Below are 21,986 nucleotides of genomic sequence, written 5' to 3'. Positions count from 1 at the left end.
GGACTTTCCAATCACTGGCCTAGCTGCCCCTTTATGCCTGGTCCTGGGAATCTCTATAAGACCATTTTTCTAGGAAGGAGCTATGCCACTGCTTGGACCAAAGTCCCTCTTGCTGCCTCAAGGCCCAGAGGAGTCCTCACCAAGCCCAGGTCCCCTAATCCCCTGGGAACTTGTGTGAGCGGGAATTGTCTCCAAACAATCTTCCCTTTCTGACTCAGAGAATGTCCTTCATCTCCCATAAGAGACCAGTACCAGGGGACAAAAGAAGGGCCTTCCTGTTCAGCCTTCCTGTGTCCCTGAAATCAGGATTATTCACCCCAGTTTTTCAGTGGGGGAAACAGAGGCTCAGAAAAGTTAAGGGCACTTACCTCAGGACACAGAACTGAGGTTAAAACTTAGGTTCAGGGCCCGGAGGGACAGAGTGGGGACCCAGGTTGAAACCCCTTTTCCCCACTTGCAAGGGGGTGGGGTGGGTGAGGGGGGTTTCATGAGTGATGGAGCAGTGCTGCAGGTGTCTCTCTTGTACTCTGTCTCCCCCTCCCTTCTTCTCTTTCCCTCTCTACTTCTCTGTCTCACCTCTGTGAAATAAAATGGGGAGACTGGAAGTGCTGAGTCCCAGCAAAGCCCTGGTAGCAATTAAAACAAAACCGGGGCTCCAGTCAGCCCCCACTTTCTTTCTGTTCTTTTTCTCTTCGTTTTCCTATATATATGTTATATTATATTATATTAATTATATTATATTAATTATATTATACTACATTATATTAATTTACTGGATAGAGACAGCCAGAAATTGAGAGGGAAGGGGGTGACAGAAAGGGAGAGCGCTGCCTGCAGCCCTGCTTCACCACTCATGAAGTTTTCCCCCTGCAGGTGGGAACCAGAGGCTCACACCTGGATCTTTGTGCATTGTAACATGTGCGCTCAATCAGGTGTGCCGCTACCCACCCACCCCCCTTCCTATGCTTTTTTCTACCTCACATCTCATCCTTTTGAAACCTCCAGTCAGCCTAGACGTGAACAACGTGAGAAGCAGACCAAAGTGTTCACTCAGTCTTCTGAAGCCCCACAGAACCAGAAAGGTCCTGAAAGATCCCCCACCCACCCACCTAGCCCGCCCTGTTTGTGCCCCCCGTGAACCCGAGAAAGGAGAAGCCACGTTCGTTCCCCTCAGAGGGTCCCTGAGCTTGGGCAGAATGGGAAAGGATTGCCCCCGACCCCCAGTTCCTTTCTCCTTTCTCTTGGGGGCCAGGCCTCTGTGATGTGCTGTTGCCTAGCCACTGGAATGGGGCTGCCAGATGAGAAGTAGGAGACACAGCAGGAGGAATGAGAGCACCTCTCGACGTGCGGAGTGGTCACTGCAGATCAGTTGGGGTGTCACCTTGGTCAAGGACACCTTCCTGCCCAAGAAGATCCGAAACCATCTCCCCAGACTGACACCAGCCATGGACTCAGCTCCAACACCCCCCCCCCCACTGCCCTCCTCCCACCCCCACCCCACAGCTCCTCCCTTAGAAACAGCAAAATTGGGGACAATTACTTCTAATCGTCTTCATCCTCCAGGTGAAGTCAACCTGGTTTGTTCCCTGCCAGGCTGGGGCGTGGAGCAATGAGGAGAGATTCTGTTTTCCTTAATTAAAATATAGACATAATTACAGCCGTTAAATGACTCCCCAAATTTGCTTCCCTTCCCCTCCCCTAATGTCCCCCAGGCCAGGTTGGTTGGCTGTGTTTTGAAGCTGAAAGGATTTGCAGACGAGAGAGAGAAAGAGAGAGAGAAGAGAGATTGGAGGTCCCCTATGGGACTCCAGTTCCAGGATGCCCAGTCCCCAGAGTCACCCCAGAGCCCCTCCCACCCCCACCCCCCAACCCCCCAGTGTCAGAGTGGGAGACTAGGAATAGCAGAAACTTCATTAAATTCAGAAGCTTTCCCTCCCACCGTCTCAGCAACTTCTTTTGCCTTGGGCCAAAATCATCCATTTTAGAAACAGCAGGTATTTACTCTAAGAGCAAGCTGAAAACCCTCCCCATGGACACCTCCCAGGCAGCTGCCAGAGCCTGAAGTTCCTGAAAGCTGCCTGGTTCAAACCTCAGCTCCACCTGGCCCAGGGTGGGTGGTTATACGGGTTTACAGGTGGGGGTTGAGGAAGCTGCAAGGATGGCAGAGCCAGATTGGCTCCACTAAGCTTCCCCTGACCACATCCTGAAGGGGGGGGGGGGGGTTTCCCAGATGGGTGCAGGAGGAGGAGGGTTTGGGGGTTACTCTGTGACAATCTCCCTCCAGTGCAGGGGTGGTGGTGAGAGGGTGCCAGCTTGATGAGCCAGCTCTGCCCTGGAGTTGGGGTCCACCACAATCCTTGATCCCTTTTTGTCTCACCCTCACTCCACAAATTTGCCAATCTCCTTCCTTCTAGAAGGGGGGGGGGGGGTTAGTTACTTCTAGGCTTGGGGACTGGATAGCATAATGGTTATGCAAAGAGACTCTCATGCCTGAGGCTCCAAAGTCCCAGGTTCAATTCCCCCACACCACCATAAGCCAGAAAAACAAACAAACAAAACAACAACAACAACAAAAACAAACACAGGGAGTTGGGCAGTAGCACAGCACTTAAGGCACAGGTGGTACAAGGACCAGTGGGAGGAAGAACCAGCCCAGGGGCAGCGCACTCACCTACCAAAACGCAAGGACAGGGGCATCAGGATCCCGGTTCAAGCCCCCGGCTTCCCACCTGCAGGGGAGTCTCTTCACAAGCTGTGAAGCAGGTCTGCAGGTGTCTATCTTTCTCTCCTCCTCTCTGTCTTCCCCTCCTCTCTCCATTTCTCTCTGTCCTATCCAACAATGACATCTATAACAACAACAATAACTACAAAAAACCAAACAAAAAGAAAAAAAAAAAAAGGGCAACAAAGGGGGGGGGGAAGCAAAGAAATAAAAGAAAAAAACAGGTTCAGTAAAGCTACTGTCTCACAGGTCATATCACCCCAACAGTGGCTCCTAGGGTCTCAGATGTGGGGGGCTGCCAGCTGCCATCTATGAAAAAGAGATGGGGTCATGCCTGAGGTCCTGAGGTCCTAGGTTCCATCCCCAGCACCGCTGTAAGCCAGAGTTTAACAGGAGTCTAGTAAAAACTAAACTTAAGGGGGCAGGACAGTGGCGCACCTGGGTAAGCACATATTACCATGTTTAAGGCCCAGGGTTCAAGCCCCCCCCTTCCTCACCTGCTGGGGGTGGGGATGGGGAGGAGGCATGCTTCATGAGTGGTGAAGCAGGTGTGCAGGTGTCTCCCACTCTCTCTCCCTTTCTGCTCTCAATTTCTATCTATACTATCAAATACAAAATAAATAAACAGAAATAAAATAGGAAGGGTGTCCAGTGGTAGCTCAGCGGATTAAGTGCGCAAAGCTCAAGGACCAGCACAAGGATCTTGGTTCGAGCCCCTGGCTTCCCACCTGCAGGGGAGTCGCTTCACAGGCAGTGAAGCAAGTCTGCAGGTGTCTGTCTTTCTCTCCTCCTCTCTGTCTTCCCCTCCTCTCTCCATTTCTCTCTGTCCTATCCAACAACAAGGACATCAATAGCAACAACAATAATGACTGCAACAATAAAACAACAAGGGCAACAAAAGGGAATGAATAAATAAATACATATTAAAAATACAATAGGAATAAATAAATTAAATAAAAAGGGAATGAATAAATAAATATTAAAAATAAAATAGGAATAAATAAATAAAATAAAAAAGGGAATGAATAAATACTAAAAATAAAATAGGAAAAAAAAAGGCCAGTGGAAGCACTGGATTCATTGTGCAGCCACTGAGCTCCGGAGATAACCTGGTGACAATAAAAATAAACAAAGTAAAAATGAAAGGGGGGCAGGTGGGGGCTCTGGCTTGGGGAACACATGGAGACTGGAGGAGGATGACCTGTGAGGGAGCACCTGACAGCCTCCCATCCTTTGGAATAAAAAGGTGAGTGGCTGGAGAAATGCCTCAGCTAGTGGAACCTGAAGCTCCCAGTTGGATTCCCTGTACCAGGCTGGCATTCTGGTTTGTCTCTGTCTCTCTTTCCTTCTCTCTACCTTATGTGAAACTCACTATTTCTCTCATATGTAATAAATCAAAGTAAATTAAAAAAAAGAAGAAAGAAAGAAAAGATTTATAAAACGATTTATAAAAGAAGAATAGCTCACCTGGACAGTGAGCTGCTTTGCCATGTGCACGACCCAGGTTCAAGCCCAGGTCCCACCACACTGAAGGAAGCTTTGGTGCTGAGGTCTCTTTCCTTCTCTCTCTCTCTCTCTTTCCCCCACTCAATGTCTGCTGAGGAGACAGCACAATGTTTCTGCAAAAGACTCTCCTGCCTGAGTCTCTGAAGTTCCAGGTTCAATCCCCAGCACCACCATGACCAGGGCTTTGGTTTCCTTCTCTGTACTTTTCTTTCTATCTCTCTATCATTAAACTAAGACAAATATATTCTAAAATGAAATATTCGGTTCGAGCCCCCGGCTCCCCACCTGCAGGGGAGTCGCTTCACAGGCGGTGAAGCAGGTCTGCAGGTGTCTGTCTTTCTCTCCCCATCTCTGGCTTCCCCTCCTCTCTCCATTTCTCTCTGTCCTATCCAACAACGACGACAACAATAGCAACAACAATAATAATTACAATAATAAAACAACAAAGGCAACAAAAGGGAATAAATAAATAAATAATTTTTAAAAAAGAAAGAAATATTAAAGGGTTGGGGAGACAGCATAGTGGTGATGCAAAAGATTTCCATGGGTGAGGCTTTGAGGTCCCAGGTTCAATCACCAGCCTAGCAGTGCTCTGGTCTCTCTTATCTTATTCTCTGTATCTTTGTTTCATTAACAATAAAAAATATATTAGAGAGAGAGAGAGAGATGTAGTCAGCAAGACAAACAAAAAGGAAGGGAAGAGGAGGCAGAGACAGTCACTAGGGTTTAAGAAGTGGTAATCATAGCCAAGGCTGAGTGGATGCTCCCATATGACAGATGGGGCCAGAGCCCAGGCCCAGAGGGGAAAGTGGTTTATCCTGAGACCCAGGAACCCAGGAGTCAGGCTGGATCCCTGTGACTGCTGGCTAGGCCACAAAAGGAAGGAAGCGGACCTGACTCTTCCCACCTGTGACACATGACCCACCTGAGGTGTCTCTGAGCCCGAGGGTCTTGGGGCTGCTGTGCCCCCTCTTCTCTGAACCCTCAGGTGCCAAGCAGGCAATGCCTGGGGGGATGGGGGTATCCTGAGGAGGTGAAAGGGGAGTGTACTGGGGAGATGGGGGAGTTCTGGGGGAGGTGGTGGTGGGAGTGTTCAGGAAGATGATGGTAGTGGCAGTGGGGGTCATTGGGGAAATGGTAATAGGGGTCCTAGGGATGTAATGGTGGGGGTTCTGGGGGTGGGGCTATCCTGGGGAGATGGGGGGATTTCTGGGGAGGTGGTGGTGGAGGTCCTGGGGAGGTTGGTGGTGGGGGTTCTGGGGAGGTGGTGGGGGGGTCCTGGGGAGGTGGTGGTGGGGTCCTGGGGAGGTGGTGGGGGAGTCCTGGGGAGGTGGTGGTGAGGGTCCTGGGGAGGTAGGGGGGTCCTGGGAAGGTGGTGGGGGTCCTGAGGAGGTGGTGGTGGGGGTTCTGTGGAGATTATGGTGGAGTCCTGGACAGGTTGGTGGTGTAGGTACTGGGGAGGTGGTGGTGGGGTCCTGGGAGGTGGTGATGGGGTTCCTGGGGAGGTGGTGGTGAGGTCCTGGGGAGATGGTGGTGGGTTCCTGGACAGGTTGGTGGTGGAGGTCCTGGAGAGGTGGTGGTGGGTTCCTGGGGTGGTGGTGGGGGTCCTGGGGAGGTGGTGGTGGGGTCCTGGGGAGGTGGTGGGGGTCCTGAGGAGGTGGTGGGGGTCCTGAGGAGGTGGTGGTGGGGGTTCTGTGGAGATTATGATGGGGTCCTGGACAGGCTGGTGGTGTAGGTACTGGGGAGGTGGTGGTGGGGTCCTGGGAGGTGGTGATGGGGTTCCTAGGGAGATGGTGGTGGGTTCCTGGGGAGATAGTGGTGGGGTCCTGGGGAGGTGCTGGTGGGAGTCCTGGGGAGGTGAAGTGGAGGGATCCTGGGTAGTTTGGGGCGGGGTGGGGGGTGTCCTGGCCTGCGGAATTCCAGGCGGACCCTGGCGCCCGCTTGTCTGCCCGCCTGCGATCCGGGCCGGCCGGGCAGGCCGCTAACGAGCGGCCTATTAGGAAGAATTGTCCCTCCTGCGGGCGGAGCGGGCGGAGCAGTCGGAGCAGGCGGAGCGGGCGGTCCCATTAGGGCGAATTGTCATCCTCCCCGGCCCGGCGGCCCGGCCCCGCGCCGCGCCAGCGCCCAGGCGCAGAGCAATTACGGCGGCTCCGGCTCGGGATCGGGCTCCGGCTCGGGATCGGGATCGGGATCGGGCTCGGGCTCGGGCTCCGGCTCGGGCTCCCGCGGGCTGGCAGGCGGCGGCGGCGGCTGCGGGGCCCCGGGCGGGGGCGGGGGCGGGGGCGGGGGCGGGGGCGGGGCGGGGCGGGGCCCGGCGCGGCGGGAGCGGTCACCCGGCGCAGCCCAGTCCCCGGGCCGCCTTTCATCTCCCCGCGCCTGGCGCCTGCCCGCAGCCCCGGCCCGTCTCCGCGCCCCTCCTCCCCGGCGCCCGGCCCGGGCTCGCACCCGCGCTGCCCTGCACGGCCAGGGGGCGGCGGGGAGGGGAGGGAAGGGGGGCTGCGGGTCCGCAGAGTGGGGGACGGCGGAGCAGTGCAGGTCCCCAGCCTCCCTCATGTGAGCTCCATCCCCCCCATACATACACACCCTATACATACACGCCCCACTTTTCCGTCTGCAAATTCTGCACCCGGGGACCCACCTTCCCTGGGAGTCCTCTCTCAGTGCCGAAGTCGGGGTCCCCCTGCCCCAAAAGGGAGCGCTGGAGAGACTCAGCCAGAGGCTCCGCCTCGGGTGCCCCTACCACCGGGTCTCAGCTCCCAGAAGGCTGGCGATGCCTGGTGGTGGAGACACGGTTCTTGCATCCTGTGTGCGTGTGTGTCTCTGTGTGTCTCTCTGTGTGTTTTGTCGCCGCCCCCTCGCATGTCCTGGTCACCTGAGGCAGCCTGTGGAGCTCAAGGCCAGGAGGGTCTCCGCAGCCCGCATTTCGGAGCTTAACTGAGAGGTCAAAGAGGCAGAGGGGAGCAGGAGGGTCTGCAGATATAGCCAGCTACAAGACCCGTGGGTTTTTCCGTGAATGGCCGGTAGCCACTGCTCCAGGATCTTCTCTACTACCCAGGGGGAGCTGGCAGAGGACAGGGTGATAGGCTGGCTGCCTCCCCTGCGCCTGACGTTCCCGGCGGCAGTTGTTGAGTTTTAGAGCATGCTCGGGATGTGTGTGTGTGTGTGTGTGTGTGTGTGTGTGTGTGTGTGTGTGTGTGTGTGGTGTGGTGACAAACACTAGCCAGGAATTTTCAGGAATAATTACAAAACGGTGGCTGGGTGCAGCCGAACGGACAGAGGAACCCTTCCCGACACTTGGGCAGCTGAAGGATAAACGAATTTTGGGTTTATCTCCCAAAGATAGAGCCTGCCCCTTGCCGGGTACTTCTAGAAGGCACAGAGGTTAACCTGGACTTACCTGAGCTGTATTTGCGATGCATATCTAGCCATGGCTCAAGGGAATATGCATGCATCTTTAGATAGCTTTCACAGATTTTTTTTTTTCCTCTCCAACTTTCTGTGAGCTTCCAGTTTGTTCAGTGAAATAAAATGTGCTTGTTGTTTTGCTTTTCCTGGGAGAGGACCCTGAAGCTTTTAGCACACTGGGGTTAGGAACTTCTTTGCTTTTTAACTTTTTCAGAACCATTGCTAATCAGACTGAATTAACTGGCCAGTGCAGACTGCTTCTGTCCTCAGAAATTCAAATAATGGCTATTCTGATCATCCTGGGCCCAGCACAGGGGCCCTCCTGGCAGGGGTGGGGGGTGGGGGTGGGGAAGGAAAAGGTGCATTCAGAGGGCACTCTGGGAAGTGGGTCCGTTTTTTTTTTGGGGGGGGTGTGGAGTGTCAATTTTTGAACTGGATGGTGGGTTCCAAAGCTTGGACATTTCATTACTTTCCAGCAGTGCCCCATTCCTCCAGGTTCTAGGGACTGTTTAGCAAGCTGCTGGCCACTCACTCATGAGCTGTTGTTCCTAAGGAAAAGGAAATAACAGCAGCAGCAGCAGCAGCAACAACAACAGCCTGGAACTTGTACATGTGAAATGATCAGTCTTGGCCCTTCGTCAGAGAACTCCAAGGCCTTCCCATGCTGGAAGCGCTCTTCTCTCTTTCTCTCTCTCTCTCTCCCCCCTTCCATGGATCGAAACAGTCATCACCAATGCTTTGGAGATGGAGTTACACAGAGGGTGTAATTTACAGTGGGGTGGGTTATCTAGGCTTTAAAAAGAATATTTATTTATTTATTTATTTGCCCTTTTGTTGTTCTTGTTTTTCATTGTTGGAGTTACTGTTGTTATTGATGTTGTTATTGATGTCATCGTTGTTAAGACAGAGAGAAATAGAGAGAGGAGGGGAAGACAGAGATGGGGAGAGAGAGAGACACCTGCAGACCTGCTTCACCGCCTGTGAAGGGACTCCCCTGCAGGTGGGGAGCGGGAGCTCGAACCCGGATCCTTATGCTGGTCCTTGCGCTTTGCACCACCTGCGCTGCCGCATGACTCCTGGATTTTCTTTCTTTTTTGCCAGGTGCAATGAATAAAAGTGCAATGAATAAAAGTGCCCCCCCAAGGCACACAGGCACGAAATGTACAGACCTGAAACCAAGTATTTGTGATTTGCAGAGAGAGAGCAGGAGACACTAACAGTAATGCAGACACAGGCTGAAACACACAAGGTGTTCAGGCTCCAAGGAAGAGGTCCCATCCTGTTGCTCAGTCTTTCAGAGACCAGAAGACAGACAGGAAGAACTGCAGGATTCTAAGAGGGCACTGCCCTGGGGTTCTGAGAGGAGGTTTAAAGTTTAAAGTCGATAGGAGACAGCAGCCCCAGATCACCCACACACACACACACACACACACACACACACACACACACACACATAACCCCTGGCCACTCTTTTGGGGAGAGGTCACGGGGGATGCCATTGTAAATGCATTTTGGATTGGGGTGTGCTTGTGTGGGGGGGTGGCATAGACTAGGTTATCTCTCATTTAAATGTTTTGCTTTATTTATTTTAATGTGAGAGAAAGGGGGGGGTGAGAGAGACCAGAACCCTGCTCAACTTTGGCTGATGGTGGTGCTGGGGATTGAACCAGGGACCTCAGAGCCTCAGGTCTGAGAGTCTTTTAAATATTCTATTTATTTTTAATCAGAGATATACAGAGAGAAAGGGGAGGGAGAGAGATATAGAGAAAAGTCGGGGGGAGACAAAGACACACACCCACACCCAAACCCACACCAAAGCCCTGTTCAGCTGTGGCTGATGGTGGTGCTGGGGCTCGAACGTGAGACCTCAGAGCTCAGGCAGGAGAGTCTTTTGCAGAACCCTGATGCAGCCTCCCCAGCCCAGACTAGAGTATCTTTTAATCCGAAGGGATGGTGGTGGTGGAGGGGGGGAGGGCGGCCCAAAGAAGGCAGGAGGGGGCCTCGCGAATTTCCTCTTTTAAATAAATCGGCCTCAATTACGCCTTAGTCTTTTCAGTTTGGGCGTGATTATAACCCTGGAGGAATCGCCTAATAACAACTCTGCTGACTGCTCCTGTAATTAACTCCTAATTTATTTCAAACAGAAAAAAAAGAACAAGAACAAGAAAAAAAAAAGCAGCCGCCTGGGAGGCCCGGCCCCCCCGGGGCAGATCCAATCAGAAGCGCGCGTCCGCGGCGTCAGCGCCAGGCCGGGCGCTCATTGGCTGGGCCGCGGCTCCCACTTCCCCTCCGAGGCCCGGCCGGCGCCGGGCGCGCCCCTCCCGGCCGCTCCCCCCAGAAAGTTTGCGCCGCCGCGGGGCCGCGAGCAGAGTCGCGCCGGGAGCTCGCTGGGCAGCGCGGCCATGGCTTCGTCTCCGGCCAGAGGCAGCAACGACGTGTTCTCGTCCGACGAGGAGGGCTCGGCCGCGGGGGCCGGGCCGGGCGCGGGGGGCGCCGAGGGGGCGGCGGAGGAGCGCGGCCGCGTCAAAGTGTCCAGCCTGCCGTTCAGCGTGGAGGCGCTCATGTCGGACAAGAAGCCGCCCAAGGCGGCGTCCCCGCGGCCGGCCGAGCTCCCCGCGCCCGGGCTCCCGCTGCGGCCGCCGCTGCTGCTGCCCGGACTGCACGGCGCCCGCGAGGCGCACAGCCCCGGCGCGCCCGCCAAGCCCTTCGAGCCCGCGGCGGTCAAGGCCGAGACGACCGAGGACGCGGCGCCCTGGATGCCGGAGCCGGGCAGATACTCGCCGCCGCCCCGTGAGTGCGCGCCCCGGCCGGGGAGCGGGGCGGCGGGGACCGCGGGGACCGCGGGGACCCCCGCGGCCGGAGCCCAGCGCGCCCCCCGCCCCGGCCGCAGCCGAGGCGCCCCTGGCAGTGCCAGGTGCCCAGGTTTGGGGTGCGGGGCTGGGGCACTGGGCCCCCTCTTTCCGGAGGCGGGGTCCCCTGGCAGTGCCAGGTGCCGAGTTTGGGGTGCAGGGCTGGGACCCCCTCTTTCCCGAGACTGGCACCCCTGGAGCGCCAGGTGCTCAAGCTTGGGGTGCACGGCTGAGACCCCCTCTTTCCCGAGACTGGCACCCCTGGAGCGCCAGGTGCTCAAGGTTGGGGTGCGGAGCTTGGGCACTGGACCCCCTCTTTCCCGAGCCCTGCGCGCTTCCCCAGCTGAAGCTGAGTCAGGGTCCCCTGGCAGTGCCAGGTGCTTGCTCATGTTTGCGGTGCGGGGCTGGGGGAACTGGACCCTCTCTTTCCCGAGCCCAGCGCCCCCCCCCCCAGATGAAGCTGAGGCAGGGTCCCCTAGCAGTGCCAGGTGCCCAAGTTTGGGGTGCGGGGCCGGGGGTACTGGACCCCTGCTCCCCGGTGCCCAGCACGCCCCCTTCCCCCTCCTGCCACAGTCAAGACATCCCTTGGGCCTCAAGTGCCCCTCGCTCGCTGGGACTCCTCGCAGCACCAAGTGCCCAAGTTTTGGGTGTGGGCTCTGGAGGGTGCAGGCACCCCATCTGCATTTGCAGGACAGGTGGGGGGAGTCACTTGGTGACCCCTCCCTATCCTGCATGCTGACCACTTGGTTTCTTTCACTTTTCACGGCCCCCTGGGGTCTGTCTTTGGCCAACTGCTTGGCTGACTCCAAGCAGAGGTGAGGTGTCTGAACCCCTTTTCAAAGTTCACAGCCCCCTCCCACCGCCGCCCTACACGGGAGTCCTAGAGTCCTGGCCCAGCCCGACAGGGAACGTTGTCACTCAGGAAGTCAGAGGGTGGCCTAGCAGGGATGCCATTGAGGGATGGTGGACAGAATGTCGCCGCCAGGTTGTCCCCTACAGATTCCCCGCTGGCAAAGCTGGGGGTGAGGGCTTCGCCCGGAGCGGGCCTGCTTGGGTCGCGTAGCCCGAGGACTCTCCGCTGTTCTCAGTAATAATTAACAGTTTCTCTGTGGTTCCCACAGTTTATACAGTGGTGTGCATTCGATCACCAGATCCTGGTCCGAGATGGAACCCTAAAGTGGAGTCAGAGGGACTTGAATACCCCCCCCCAGTTTACAGACACCCCAAACTTGAGAATTGAACTTGCACAGAGAGCCATCCAATAACCGGGTACAAGTGGTTGAAGTGTGGTTATAATGTCCAAGCCCTGCTTCTCGGACACCCCCATCCCTCTCTCCAGAGGCACCTGTGTGCCCCGCTTTCTGCCAATGACAGTGTGTGTGTGTGTGTGTGTGTGTGTGTGTGTGTGTGTGTGTGTGTGTGTAGGAGACCCCTAGAGCTGACTATCATCTGTTGGGGAGGAAGGTCGAGTCCCACTCTTAAAACTTTTTATGTCCCTTACCACCTTTAAGAGTTTTCCAGCCAGGGTTCTCTAACTCTGTGGTTTCCGAGCTGGGCACTTGCCACTTCATTTCTGCTCACCTCCCAACTCAAGATACATAGCATTTTGTGAAGGAGAGCAGGCCTTCTTCCTGCCCCCTCCCTCCCCCTGACTAACCTCCTCAGGCTTCTCCCCACCTTGATAGAAACTAAAGGATTCCTAGGGCGTGGAGATTAGGGCCTCTAAGAATTCAAATCAGGCTTGCTTTATAGCACTTTTCACCGCACTATCTTATCTGATCTCTGCGTGGCAAGAAGTCTGTGCCTGTTAACAGCTCAGATAGTTCAGCAGAGTTCTGAGGGCTCACGCTGAGTTTGGACTTGATTAAAAAAAAAAAAAAACAGCAACAAGTCTAGAGACATTCACCATATCACAGATCTGGTGGCAGACGAGGCCCTGGGCTCTCCAAAACGGGGTGCTTATTTACCCATTTTTTGTGGATGGTGGAGTCGGGGTGAGGGAACATGAAGGGCTGAATTTGTGGGCTAGATAGTGGGTACCTCTGTGTCTGTTCGGGTTTTGCCAACGATGTTGCCCCACATCTGCCCACAAGAAGCCCCACATCTGCCCACCTGGGCACCTATGAGAAAAAAAAAGGGTTTTTTTTTTTGGGGGGGGTATGGATTTCACTTTAAAATTGTAATCAGTTCCTTGGTGCTGGTGGCTTGGGGACAGCAAGGAGACCCAAGGCTGGGACCTGGGGTCACTGGGCGCCTTGTGCAAAGCCTGGGGTGGGTGGGAGGGAGGGAGCTGCCCGCCTGGGTCTGGTTTTGTTATTGGGAGGAAGTTGGGTAAATGCTGTTTTGCTTTGTATAATCGCATCCTTCCTCTGGCTGCTGGAGAGTGAGGTTGGGCTGGGGTATGTGTGTGTGTGTGGAGGGTGGTACAGAGGAGGCTGCCTGCTTCATAGCTTGAGGGCTTTTGACCATCCAGGACTGGCCCCCAGAAGCTTCTCAAAATGATTGCAGACCCGAGAAGCAGCCCAAATCCAGGGTCCAGTGTAGATGCCCAGTATCTGAGTTGAGGCAACAGAGGTAAAACTTGCAGTGTAGACAGCGGATTCTCAAGTCTCTGGGGTCTCCAGACCTTTGGGCAGTTTACTTGTAAATTTCTGAAGCTGAGGACCCACACCCAGGGCTTTGCTTAGGAATTAGCATATGCAAATGGAGACACTTCTGAGCCTGGGGGGGCTTCTCATCCTCTCCTCACTCTCCCATGCTCACTTCTGTCTTTTGATGAATTACAGAAACCATTACCTCTGTCTTTTGGAACCCTAAAAAAAAAAAAGTTAATGTCACCATCCCCCTGAATCCCACTTCTGGTTGGAAATGGAGGCCTGGTTGGGAGTCGAAGCGTCTCAGCCCAGAGTAAGATGTAAACTTCTTAGGCCACCTGAAGAAGTCACTGAACAAGAAAGGCGACATTCTCCCCGCCAGAGTCCTCAGGAGCTGTGATTGCGGCAGATCAGGGAAAGGAGCATAACTCATAAAAGCCAAATGCAGAAAATTCATTGTGGAGTGCTGGTCCCACAGCCCAGTACTAGAGCCTCCTGGGGCGGGGGGGAGGGCAAAGCCCCAGGGGGGAGCTGATGGTGGAAAGTCACCCGGATGCTCCGGTCCTGTGACTTCCCCTAAATGGATCCCCTCTCTGAGTGGAGTCTGGAAGCGGTTGGCATACCTTTATTTTGCTTGTTATTAATTAACTCTTTGTAAATGCCGGGCGATGAAACTAATCATTTGCACATTTGCCATTTGCGCCAGCCAAGCCCTCGCACTGGGGAAGGGGAGGTGACTAAGATGTCATCACTTTACTGGCAGTTGGGAGGCTGTGTGACTTCCCCTGGCATTTACATTTATGGCCGACTCAGTTTCCACTCCTCAGTGAAGTTTATGTTCCAGAAGCACCCGGCCAAGAAACCCAGCCCCACAGCCAGATAGGCAGAGGGGATGCTGGGGTTTTTATAATTTGTCGATGAGACTGGGATGACAGCTAGGTGGCTGTTGACAGCCTGGGGTTCCTGCTCCCACAATCCAATGATGATCCTGCCCAGGAGAGAGTAGGCCACTACCACCCCACTTTTCCTGGGGGCCAGCACAGAGTGGGAAGGCCACTGACATTTTTCTGGGTCGCTACTGAGAACCCTCCTGAGTCCAGACCTTCCTTTTTTTAAGAGGCACTGGGAGCAGTTCAACTCAGAAGAGACTGGGGAGGAGAGTGTTTGATAAAGACCACAGTCGTCATGAGAAAGGGGTGTGTTCTTAGAAGTTCTATTCTCAAGGTCACTTAGTGCTGTTTTTTTTTTCTTTAGAAAGTTCCACTTTATACGTATTAAAAGATCATTTCTTAGTATTATTTTAACCAGAGCACTGCTCAGCTCCTGCTTCTGTTGTTGCTGGGGATTGAACCTGGGACCCCGGGAACCACAGGCATGAAAGTGTTTTTGCATAACCATCATGCTGTCTCTCCCTCCCCCCCCCAGACACACCTTTGCTGTTAAATCCCCCCACCTTTGTTTTTGGTTGAGACTTGAGCTTATTTTGAAATAAAGCAGCAGATCTATTTAAAGGTAGCCCTTTTCCACATGCAATCCTGAACACCTAGAGTTCTGAAGGGTGCCTGGTTGGAAGAGTAGACCCCCGGGAAGCCAGAGGCCACCTCTCACTAATCCCCTCTGGTCTTGCTCCCCAGGACACATGAGCCCCACCACCTGCACGCTGAGGAAGCACAAGACCAATCGCAAGCCGCGCACGCCCTTCACCACATCCCAGCTGCTCGCCCTGGAGCGCAAGTTCCGCCAGAAACAGTACCTGTCCATCGCCGAGCGCGCCGAGTTCTCCAGCTCCCTGAACCTCACAGAGACCCAGGTCAAAATTTGGTTCCAGAACCGCAGGGCCAAGGCGAAAAGACTGCAGGAGGCCGAACTGGAGAAGCTGAAGATGGCTGCCAAACCCATGCTGCCTTCGGGGTTCAGCCTCCCCTTCCCCATCAACTCCCCCCTGCAGGCCGCCTCCCTGTATGGAGCCTCCTACCCTTTCCACAGACCTGTGCTGCCCATCCCTCCTGTCGGACTCTATGCCACGCCGGTGGGGTACAGCATGTACCATCTTTCCTAAGGACCCTCCCGGCGGGTGGGCCATTTGACTCTCCTGGACGGGTGCTTCTGTGAAAGGACCCCCTCCCTCCCTCTGCAAGAAGGCAGCCCCCTGCCTGCCTGCCTGCCTGCCGTGCAGTGCAGTTCCTGCTCGAATCCAGGCCCCCGACTCGACTCAGAGGCCACCTCTAGACACTCTTCCATTTTGTCCTTTGAGGCTGGAGCCACCAAGCCCTATCTCCTTGGCATCATCTTCCACACGTTCTCTTCTCCTTTCACACAGATTGATTGCCTCCGGTGGTAAACCTACATGTGAAAGAAAGAGAGATACACGGCGGATACCCAAATTCAAGTTATTTTTTGAAAACATCTTTTAAAGATGTTAACTATATAGACTTTCTTCTATATATCACTTTCCAAAAAAAAAAAAAAGAGAGAGAGAGAAAAAAAAAGACTTTAATCTTTTTCTTTCCTCCTAGGGGGGAGAAGTTGCTTAAATTGCCAGAATTTGGGGTGACCTTGATGGGAGGATTGATGGACAGAAAGCAAAGCAAACACAAGGGGCCCAGGAAGAGGTTCCATGGTGTGTGTGTGGGGGTGGTGTGGTGGGGGAGATGTCTTTGCACTTTGATGTGCATTCAAAACAAACAAACAAAAAAACTAAAACTGCTTTAGATAATTCCATCCCAGACCCTATTTTAATGTTTTCACTGTGGTGTGCGTGAGACTCATCGGAGCAGGGAGATGAGGAAGATTCCCATGAACACCTCTGGCGGGGAGGTAGAAAAGCAAGGAGGCCTTCCTCACTCCTCTCCAGGCTCTGTTGCTTCCCTCCATCCCAGCTACTGGAGAGGGAGCCTCTGAAAGCATGTCGGGAAGAATTCATGATTTCTGTGAGATGTTAAGACACAGTGATTGGGGGTGAGGGGGGACAGGGAGGGAGGGAGGAGTGTATCTTAATTTTAATTATCTGCTTTAAACAAAAAGACAAATGCCTTGTAACCATTATCTATATGCTAAATATCCTGGACCTTTGGATAGATCCAGAAAGAGGAAAAAAAATCAAGCTTTCTCTCTCTGTGTGTGTGCCTATTGTAACTGCTCAACTTATTAGAAAAGTTGATATTCTTTTTTTTTTCTAAAGATGTTGGGGGCAGAAGAGAAAGCCATGTTTTGACTTGCTGAGTATGGTGTCAAACCTAAGTGTTCCTGAAGCGCCCCCCACTCCATGCCCTCCCCTGTGTACTTTTTACCCCTTTGAAAGGGTGCCTTGTATAATTTTATATATTTTATTGAAGAGTTATTTGTTATCTCTTATTCTGAGTTAAATTAAACTTTTGTTTTATTGCAGCCACGGTTGTCCAAAAAGCTCACAGTTCTTTCCAGAGACTCTCTTCCTGTCTGAGCATTTTCAAAACTGCCCCCTTACTCTCCCCAAGTTGGGGAACGGTGGTGGTGGGGAACATGTGATATATATGATTGTTTTAAAGTGAATCCACCAGGAGTTGTGGCTGGATTCAGCTTGGGGAGGGGAAAAAAACAAAAAAGGTTCATGCTGGCTTTGAAAATGCCATCATAGGCTCCAATGTCCACAACAGATGAATTTCCAAGGTTCCAGGCTGAGGGGTATTCACGTTCCCCAGAATGTTGGTTTGGTTTGTCGTCGCTGATCAAAGATTCAAACAACAAAACCAAAAACCTTGAACTTGGGATCTCCCAAAAAACAGCGTGATAACGGATTTCAAACTGCCAGGGCTGGTGCTTCTTGCAAATGAACTGGGGGAACTGGCAGCCTCTAATGGGGGCGGGTCTGATTGCACCCTTCCTTTCTCAGCTCCTTCCAAGGACAACCACCACCCCCATCCCCAGCCTTCTTTTTTGTGGGGGGGGGGGAGGGAGAGGTAAGATGGTCCACACCGGATCTCCCTTTCTGTTGAAGACAGAAATGGGGCCGGGCTTGGGCTAGTCTGCCATGGATGGGGAGTCTCAGGGGTGAGTGGGGGAATCGGAGAAAGACCTTAAACTCTGCTTTTCTTTCTTTTTCTTTTTCTTTTTTTTTTTCTGTGAACCAACTCAATGGCAAAGTGGTAACTGGTGAAGGAACTTGGGGAAGGAGCCTTAATGACCTAGGGCTTGGGCTGCAGAGATTGTCTGGTGGGGAGATTGGTAGCTGGCGCGTGTGTCCAGTTGGGAGGTGCCCAGTGGAGACCCCATTTTTCCCACAGCGCCCCTGAGGCTCCCAGTGGGGTGGGGGTGACCCCCAGCTCCAGCTTGGGACACCCTCCAAACCTCGGTACCTACTCCCAAGTCGGGAGTCCGCTATCCCTCTGCTGGGCCTGTCCACTGTGACGTTGGTAGTAGGGTTCCCCCAGACTTCCTCTCCTTGTATTAGCCTCGGTCACGCCGCCAGGTCACCCCACTCCCTACCCCCAACCTCAGCCAGGTAACCATTTAAGCTCTGCTGTTTACCAAAATCCCTTCCAGGCTTCGTCACCGGCCGCCAAGCTGGGTCCCTAATTAACCCGTCCACTGCGCTTCCTCCCCGGCGCCGCTCGGACCCAGGGCCTCCGGCGGTCTCCAGCAGGGCGGGGCAGCAGGAGGCGCGCGCTGGAGACCCGGCTTATTCCCGCGGACCCCTGGGGGCCGCCAGGTGGAAGATCAGATCAGGTATATCCTGCCAGGCCAGTGGAGTGGGGACCCCGTGTGCTCCCCAGTCGCTCCAAAGCCCTGGAGGAAAAAAAAAAAAAAAGGCAAGACTCAGAGAAAGAAGAGTTGAGAGCAGACTCCAGTCCCACACCCTGGAATACACGCACCCCAGAAATGGTAGGCGAGTGGAGTGAGCTGAGGATGAGGGAGGATTCCCTGGGCCCAAGCCAAAGGCGCACAGGCCAGGAAAGGTGCGCTCTTCCATTCCCCCTTTTTTGGGGATGGGGGTTGGGGAGGTCCTTGCAGACCCCCCCATCCGTGCTGGGTTGTCCGCGGCCCCCGCCCGGGGCCAGCTTGGTTGGCCAGGCCAGGCGCCCAGGGTTCAGCCTCGGCCACCTGTGACCGCCAGCAAGGACGCCAGCTCTCCAAGTGGTCCTAGGGGGCAGCGCCTTGGAAATCAGACCTGAGGGTGTCAGCGGGGCGGGGGGGTGGGCCCTAGTTTAACTTGACTTGCTCGATTTTCCCCGCCTCACCCCAGTTTTGCAAAAGAGACACCGATGGATCTGGCACGGATGGGAAGTAGGGACAGGCAGTGCGCGCACTGGGCGACCCTGTGCAGGCCTTAGTACACCCCGTGGTGCTTGTGTGTGGGCCGGACCCATGGGTGCTGCTGCCATTTTCTGGTGGAGGAAACTGGGGCTCTGAGAGGGGGCTTGGGAAACCCGGGGATTCCAGGGAGAGCTGGGAACTTGAGGGCACAGGCAGGAGATGGGGACTTGCAGAGCCGGGGATTCCCCAAAGCAGAGAGGAGGGGAGAGAGAGAGAGAGAGAGAGAGAGAGAGGGAGATACCAGGCCTGGAGTCACTGCTTCCCCCCAACCCGTTGTTTTTTTTTTTTGTTTTGTTTTGTTTTTTGCCGTGATGGCCCTGCTTCTCCATCCCCTGGGGCTGGGGGTTCAGCCCCCCAACTTTCTCTCCACCCCCTAATTCTCCTGCCAGGGGGTGCATTGGTGGGGGAGGCAGTGCGGCTCAGGGTTGCGGGAGGCGGGCAGGAAAGCCTGGCTGTGAACAGGGCACAGGCAAACCGTCTGCCTGACCCGACTGAAAAGCGGATTCCTGCTTTTGAGCACAACCTTGTCTGACCGAATGCAAACTCCCACGGCCATTCTTTGCTATAAAAGGGACTCATTTGCCACGGGTTGGCCCGGCCAGCCCCCCACCCCACCCCCTCGCCACTGCTGCGTTGGGAATACATATCAAGCTCATTTATAAAAGCGTCCACGTCACACACACACACACACACACACACACACACACACACACACACACACACACACAAACAAACACACACGTATCATACGCAGGGCCCCGTCGGTAAAAAAACTATTGTACACCCTCTTCAATGTAAGTGTAAAAAAATTTTTTTTTTTTACTTTTTCTTTTTTTTCTGCTTCTCTCTCTCCCCAGTGGGCACTGTGACTGCAGGGTTTTTAATGAAACCTCTCAAGAGACTGCTGTCAACCCCCTGGACCCCGTCTCCTGCCTCCTGCCTCCAGCCACCGCCTGCCCCCCCCCCCAACCTCCTCCCTGCTACGAACTAAATAAAAAGCAGTAAAATCACTTCCCCAAATAGCCCGGGCTTCAAAGCGGGGACCCTGCAGCCTGGCCTGATAAGAGTCCTAATAATCAAATCCAAACCCCTTCCACCTCTCTGCACTCTCTCCAACCTCTCCCGACCTCTCTCTCTCTCTCTCTCTCACTCTCTCTCTCTCTCTCTCTCTCTGTCTCCCCCCCTCCTCCCTCTCTAACATTTGTTGATGAAAACACTTTGATGTTCGGAGTCCTCCAAACAATTATTATTATAATTTTAAACAACCTGGTATTTTCCATTACTAACGGCTCGGGCTTTGAAGTTACACCTCATAATTTCCTAAATTAAATAAATCATTTTAAGTTTGCACTGGGAGGCTTTTAATAGCAGAGAAAGGAATATCATTATCTTATTGAGACCCGATTGAGGTGGCTCCGGTCTGGCGCTTGCTAGGGGCAAAGTAGACTCGTACTAACAGACAGACTTTATTAACCTCCCATAACTCTTGAAAGAACATTTTTATATTTTCTTTGATTTCCCCCCTCCCTCTCTTGTTTTAAAGCTGTCCCAACCTTTAATTAGCGCCTAATATGAAAAGCATTATTTTTTTAATGCTATGTAATTCACTGGCGGCAACAGGCCAAGCTAACAATCGTTTATTAGACTTGGTTTTTCACACAGGGCAAAGAATGCCACTCCAAACCCAACTTTTCATGGGTGGTTGCACTAATTAATACAGTGTCTGAGACTCCTAGGGGGGGTTTTTTAATATTGAAGCCTATGGGGGCGGAAGGTTTTTTTTTTTTTCTTTTTCTTTTCCTTTCCTTTCTTTCTTTTTTTTTTTTTTTTTTTAAGAAGTCCAGCTCCAGTCCCTTCGGGGAGCCAGCACACAGAAACTCCCGAGGCTCCTGAGGCTCATGGGACTCTGGGAGTCTTGCAGCAAGTCCTTGGGACCCCCCCACACACACCCACTCCCCAGCATCTTCATTTGTGGAACCCAGGCTGGGGGTGGGGGGATGCACTGATCTCTCTGGACTTGGCTTGGAGGTTGGAGGAATGACTCCTCACCAGGCTGTTGGTATATGTGTGTGTGTGTGTGTGTGTGTATGAATGTTAGCTTTCTTGGACACCAGTGCTGGGGGCTGGGCTTGGCTGTGAGGAGACTTGAGACTAGGAGTGGGACAGAGCTGAGGACAGAGCTGGGACAGAGCTGGGACAGAGCTGAGGACAGAGTGGGGGGCAGAGCTGAGGACAGAGCTGGGGACAGAGCTGGGACAAAGCTGAGGACTAGGCTGGGACAGAGCTGGGGACAGGGCTGGGTCAGAGCTGGGGACAGAGCAGGGGACAGGGCTGGGGACAGAGAAGGGGACAGGGCTGGGACAGCGTCAGGAGGGAGCCAGGCCAGCTCTGCTCTTGTCATCTCTCTTCTACCTCTGGGTCCTCACCTTCCTCCCATTAACTGTTCATTCTCCTCTTCAGCCCCTCTGTCTCCCTCCCATCTCCCCTCATTCTCATCCCTCCCCCCTCTTTTAGTTCCTCCTTTCATCCTTTTTCACGCTTGTTAAGTGTCTTTTATCAGTTTAATTTTGTTTTCTTCCCCCCATCTATCCCTTTCTTTCTGCCCTCTCCTCAGCCTTCTACAATGTGTGTCTCATATCTCTCTCTGTCTCTGTCTCTCCCCTGGTTACTTTGCGTCTCCCAGGTTGTCATCATCATCGTCATCATCACCATCTTCTCCTTCTCTGTTCTTATTGTTACCTGCATCCCTTCCTTTCTGCTCTTCTTCCCCAGTTTCTGGGCGACTTCGTGCGGGGGTCCCGCTGGGGTGGGGGTGGGGATGGGGATTGCAGGGCGGGGACCTCGGGGACCCCGGGGGACTCCTCCCCCGCGCGGGCCGCCCGTTTGAAGTCTCTGCCCGGCAGGAATGCGGCGGGGTTATCAATCACGCGGGGCCAGCCTAATCACATTTAATTGCTCCGAGCGCCCCCGGCCCGGCCGCGCTCAATTACCTCCTGAATCCCTGCCCTCCATGGACGCGCTGACACCCTGGCACCTAGGCCCAGGGGTGCAGCCCCCCCGCCCCCCCCCCCCCCCCGAGAAGCTTCACCTCCACACCCCGGGGAGCGCCTGGCTGGGTGCCCAGACCCCTGCACCCCCGACCATCCCTGCTGGGGCTCAGGGCCGAGATGGCCTCACTCAGGTGGCAAAGGGAGCAGGGACCTTACGGGATATGACCCTGGGACCCGGGGCTTCTGCAGGTCAGGGGTGACAGCACGAGGCAACACCGCCTCCCAGAGGCCAGAAGTTACCTGGGCCTCGCACCAAGGTGAGCCAGTTTGAAATAGCTCCTTGCAGGTGCCTCCCCTCTCCTCCCTCTCCTCCCTCTCCTCCTCTTCCTTCTTTTCCTCCTCTCCCTTCTCCTCTTCCTCCTTCTAGCGTTTTAGTCATTTATTTGCACAGTTTTCAGATCTATTATTATTATTAAAATAATATGAAGGCTGGGAAGACAGCATAATGGTTCTGCAAAAAGACTTTCCTGCCTAAGGCTCTAAAGTTCCAGGTTCAATCCCCAGCACCACTATCAGCCAGAACTGAGCAGGGCTTTGGCCTCTCCTCTCTTTCTTTCTCTCTCTTTCT

At 54.0% G+C, this 21,986-nt stretch overlaps 1 protein-coding gene and 1 long non-coding RNA gene across 2 annotated transcripts; both read left to right on the top strand.

Annotated features, from left to right (window-relative positions):
- The first annotated feature begins 9,768 nt into the window (after positions 1 to 9,768).
- MSX2 (msh homeobox 2) lies at positions 9,769 to 15,781 on the top strand. Its single transcript, XM_060184385.1, has 2 exons — positions 9,769 to 10,423; positions 14,711 to 15,781. Exons 1-2 carry the CDS (start codon positions 10,036 to 10,038, stop codon positions 15,133 to 15,135), a joined length of 813 nt encoding a protein of 270 aa, XP_060040368.1. The 5' UTR covers positions 9,769 to 10,035; the 3' UTR covers positions 15,136 to 15,781.
- Positions 15,782 to 16,984: 1,203 nt separating this feature from the next.
- On the top strand, positions 16,985 to 19,378 carry LOC132536472 (uncharacterized). The gene is made up of 2 exons (XR_009548034.1): positions 16,985 to 17,780; positions 19,226 to 19,378. It is a non-coding gene; the product is annotated as an uncharacterized LOC132536472 (long non-coding RNA).
- The last annotated feature ends 2,608 nt before the right edge of the window (positions 19,379 to 21,986 follow it).

This window comes from Erinaceus europaeus, unplaced genomic scaffold (genome assembly GCF_950295315.1).
Source record: "Erinaceus europaeus unplaced genomic scaffold, mEriEur2.1 scaffold_523, whole genome shotgun sequence".
In the NCBI taxonomy this organism is placed as follows: Eukaryota; Metazoa; Chordata; class Mammalia; order Eulipotyphla; family Erinaceidae; genus Erinaceus; species Erinaceus europaeus.
This window is presented reverse-complemented; position numbering and strand designations above follow the sequence as displayed.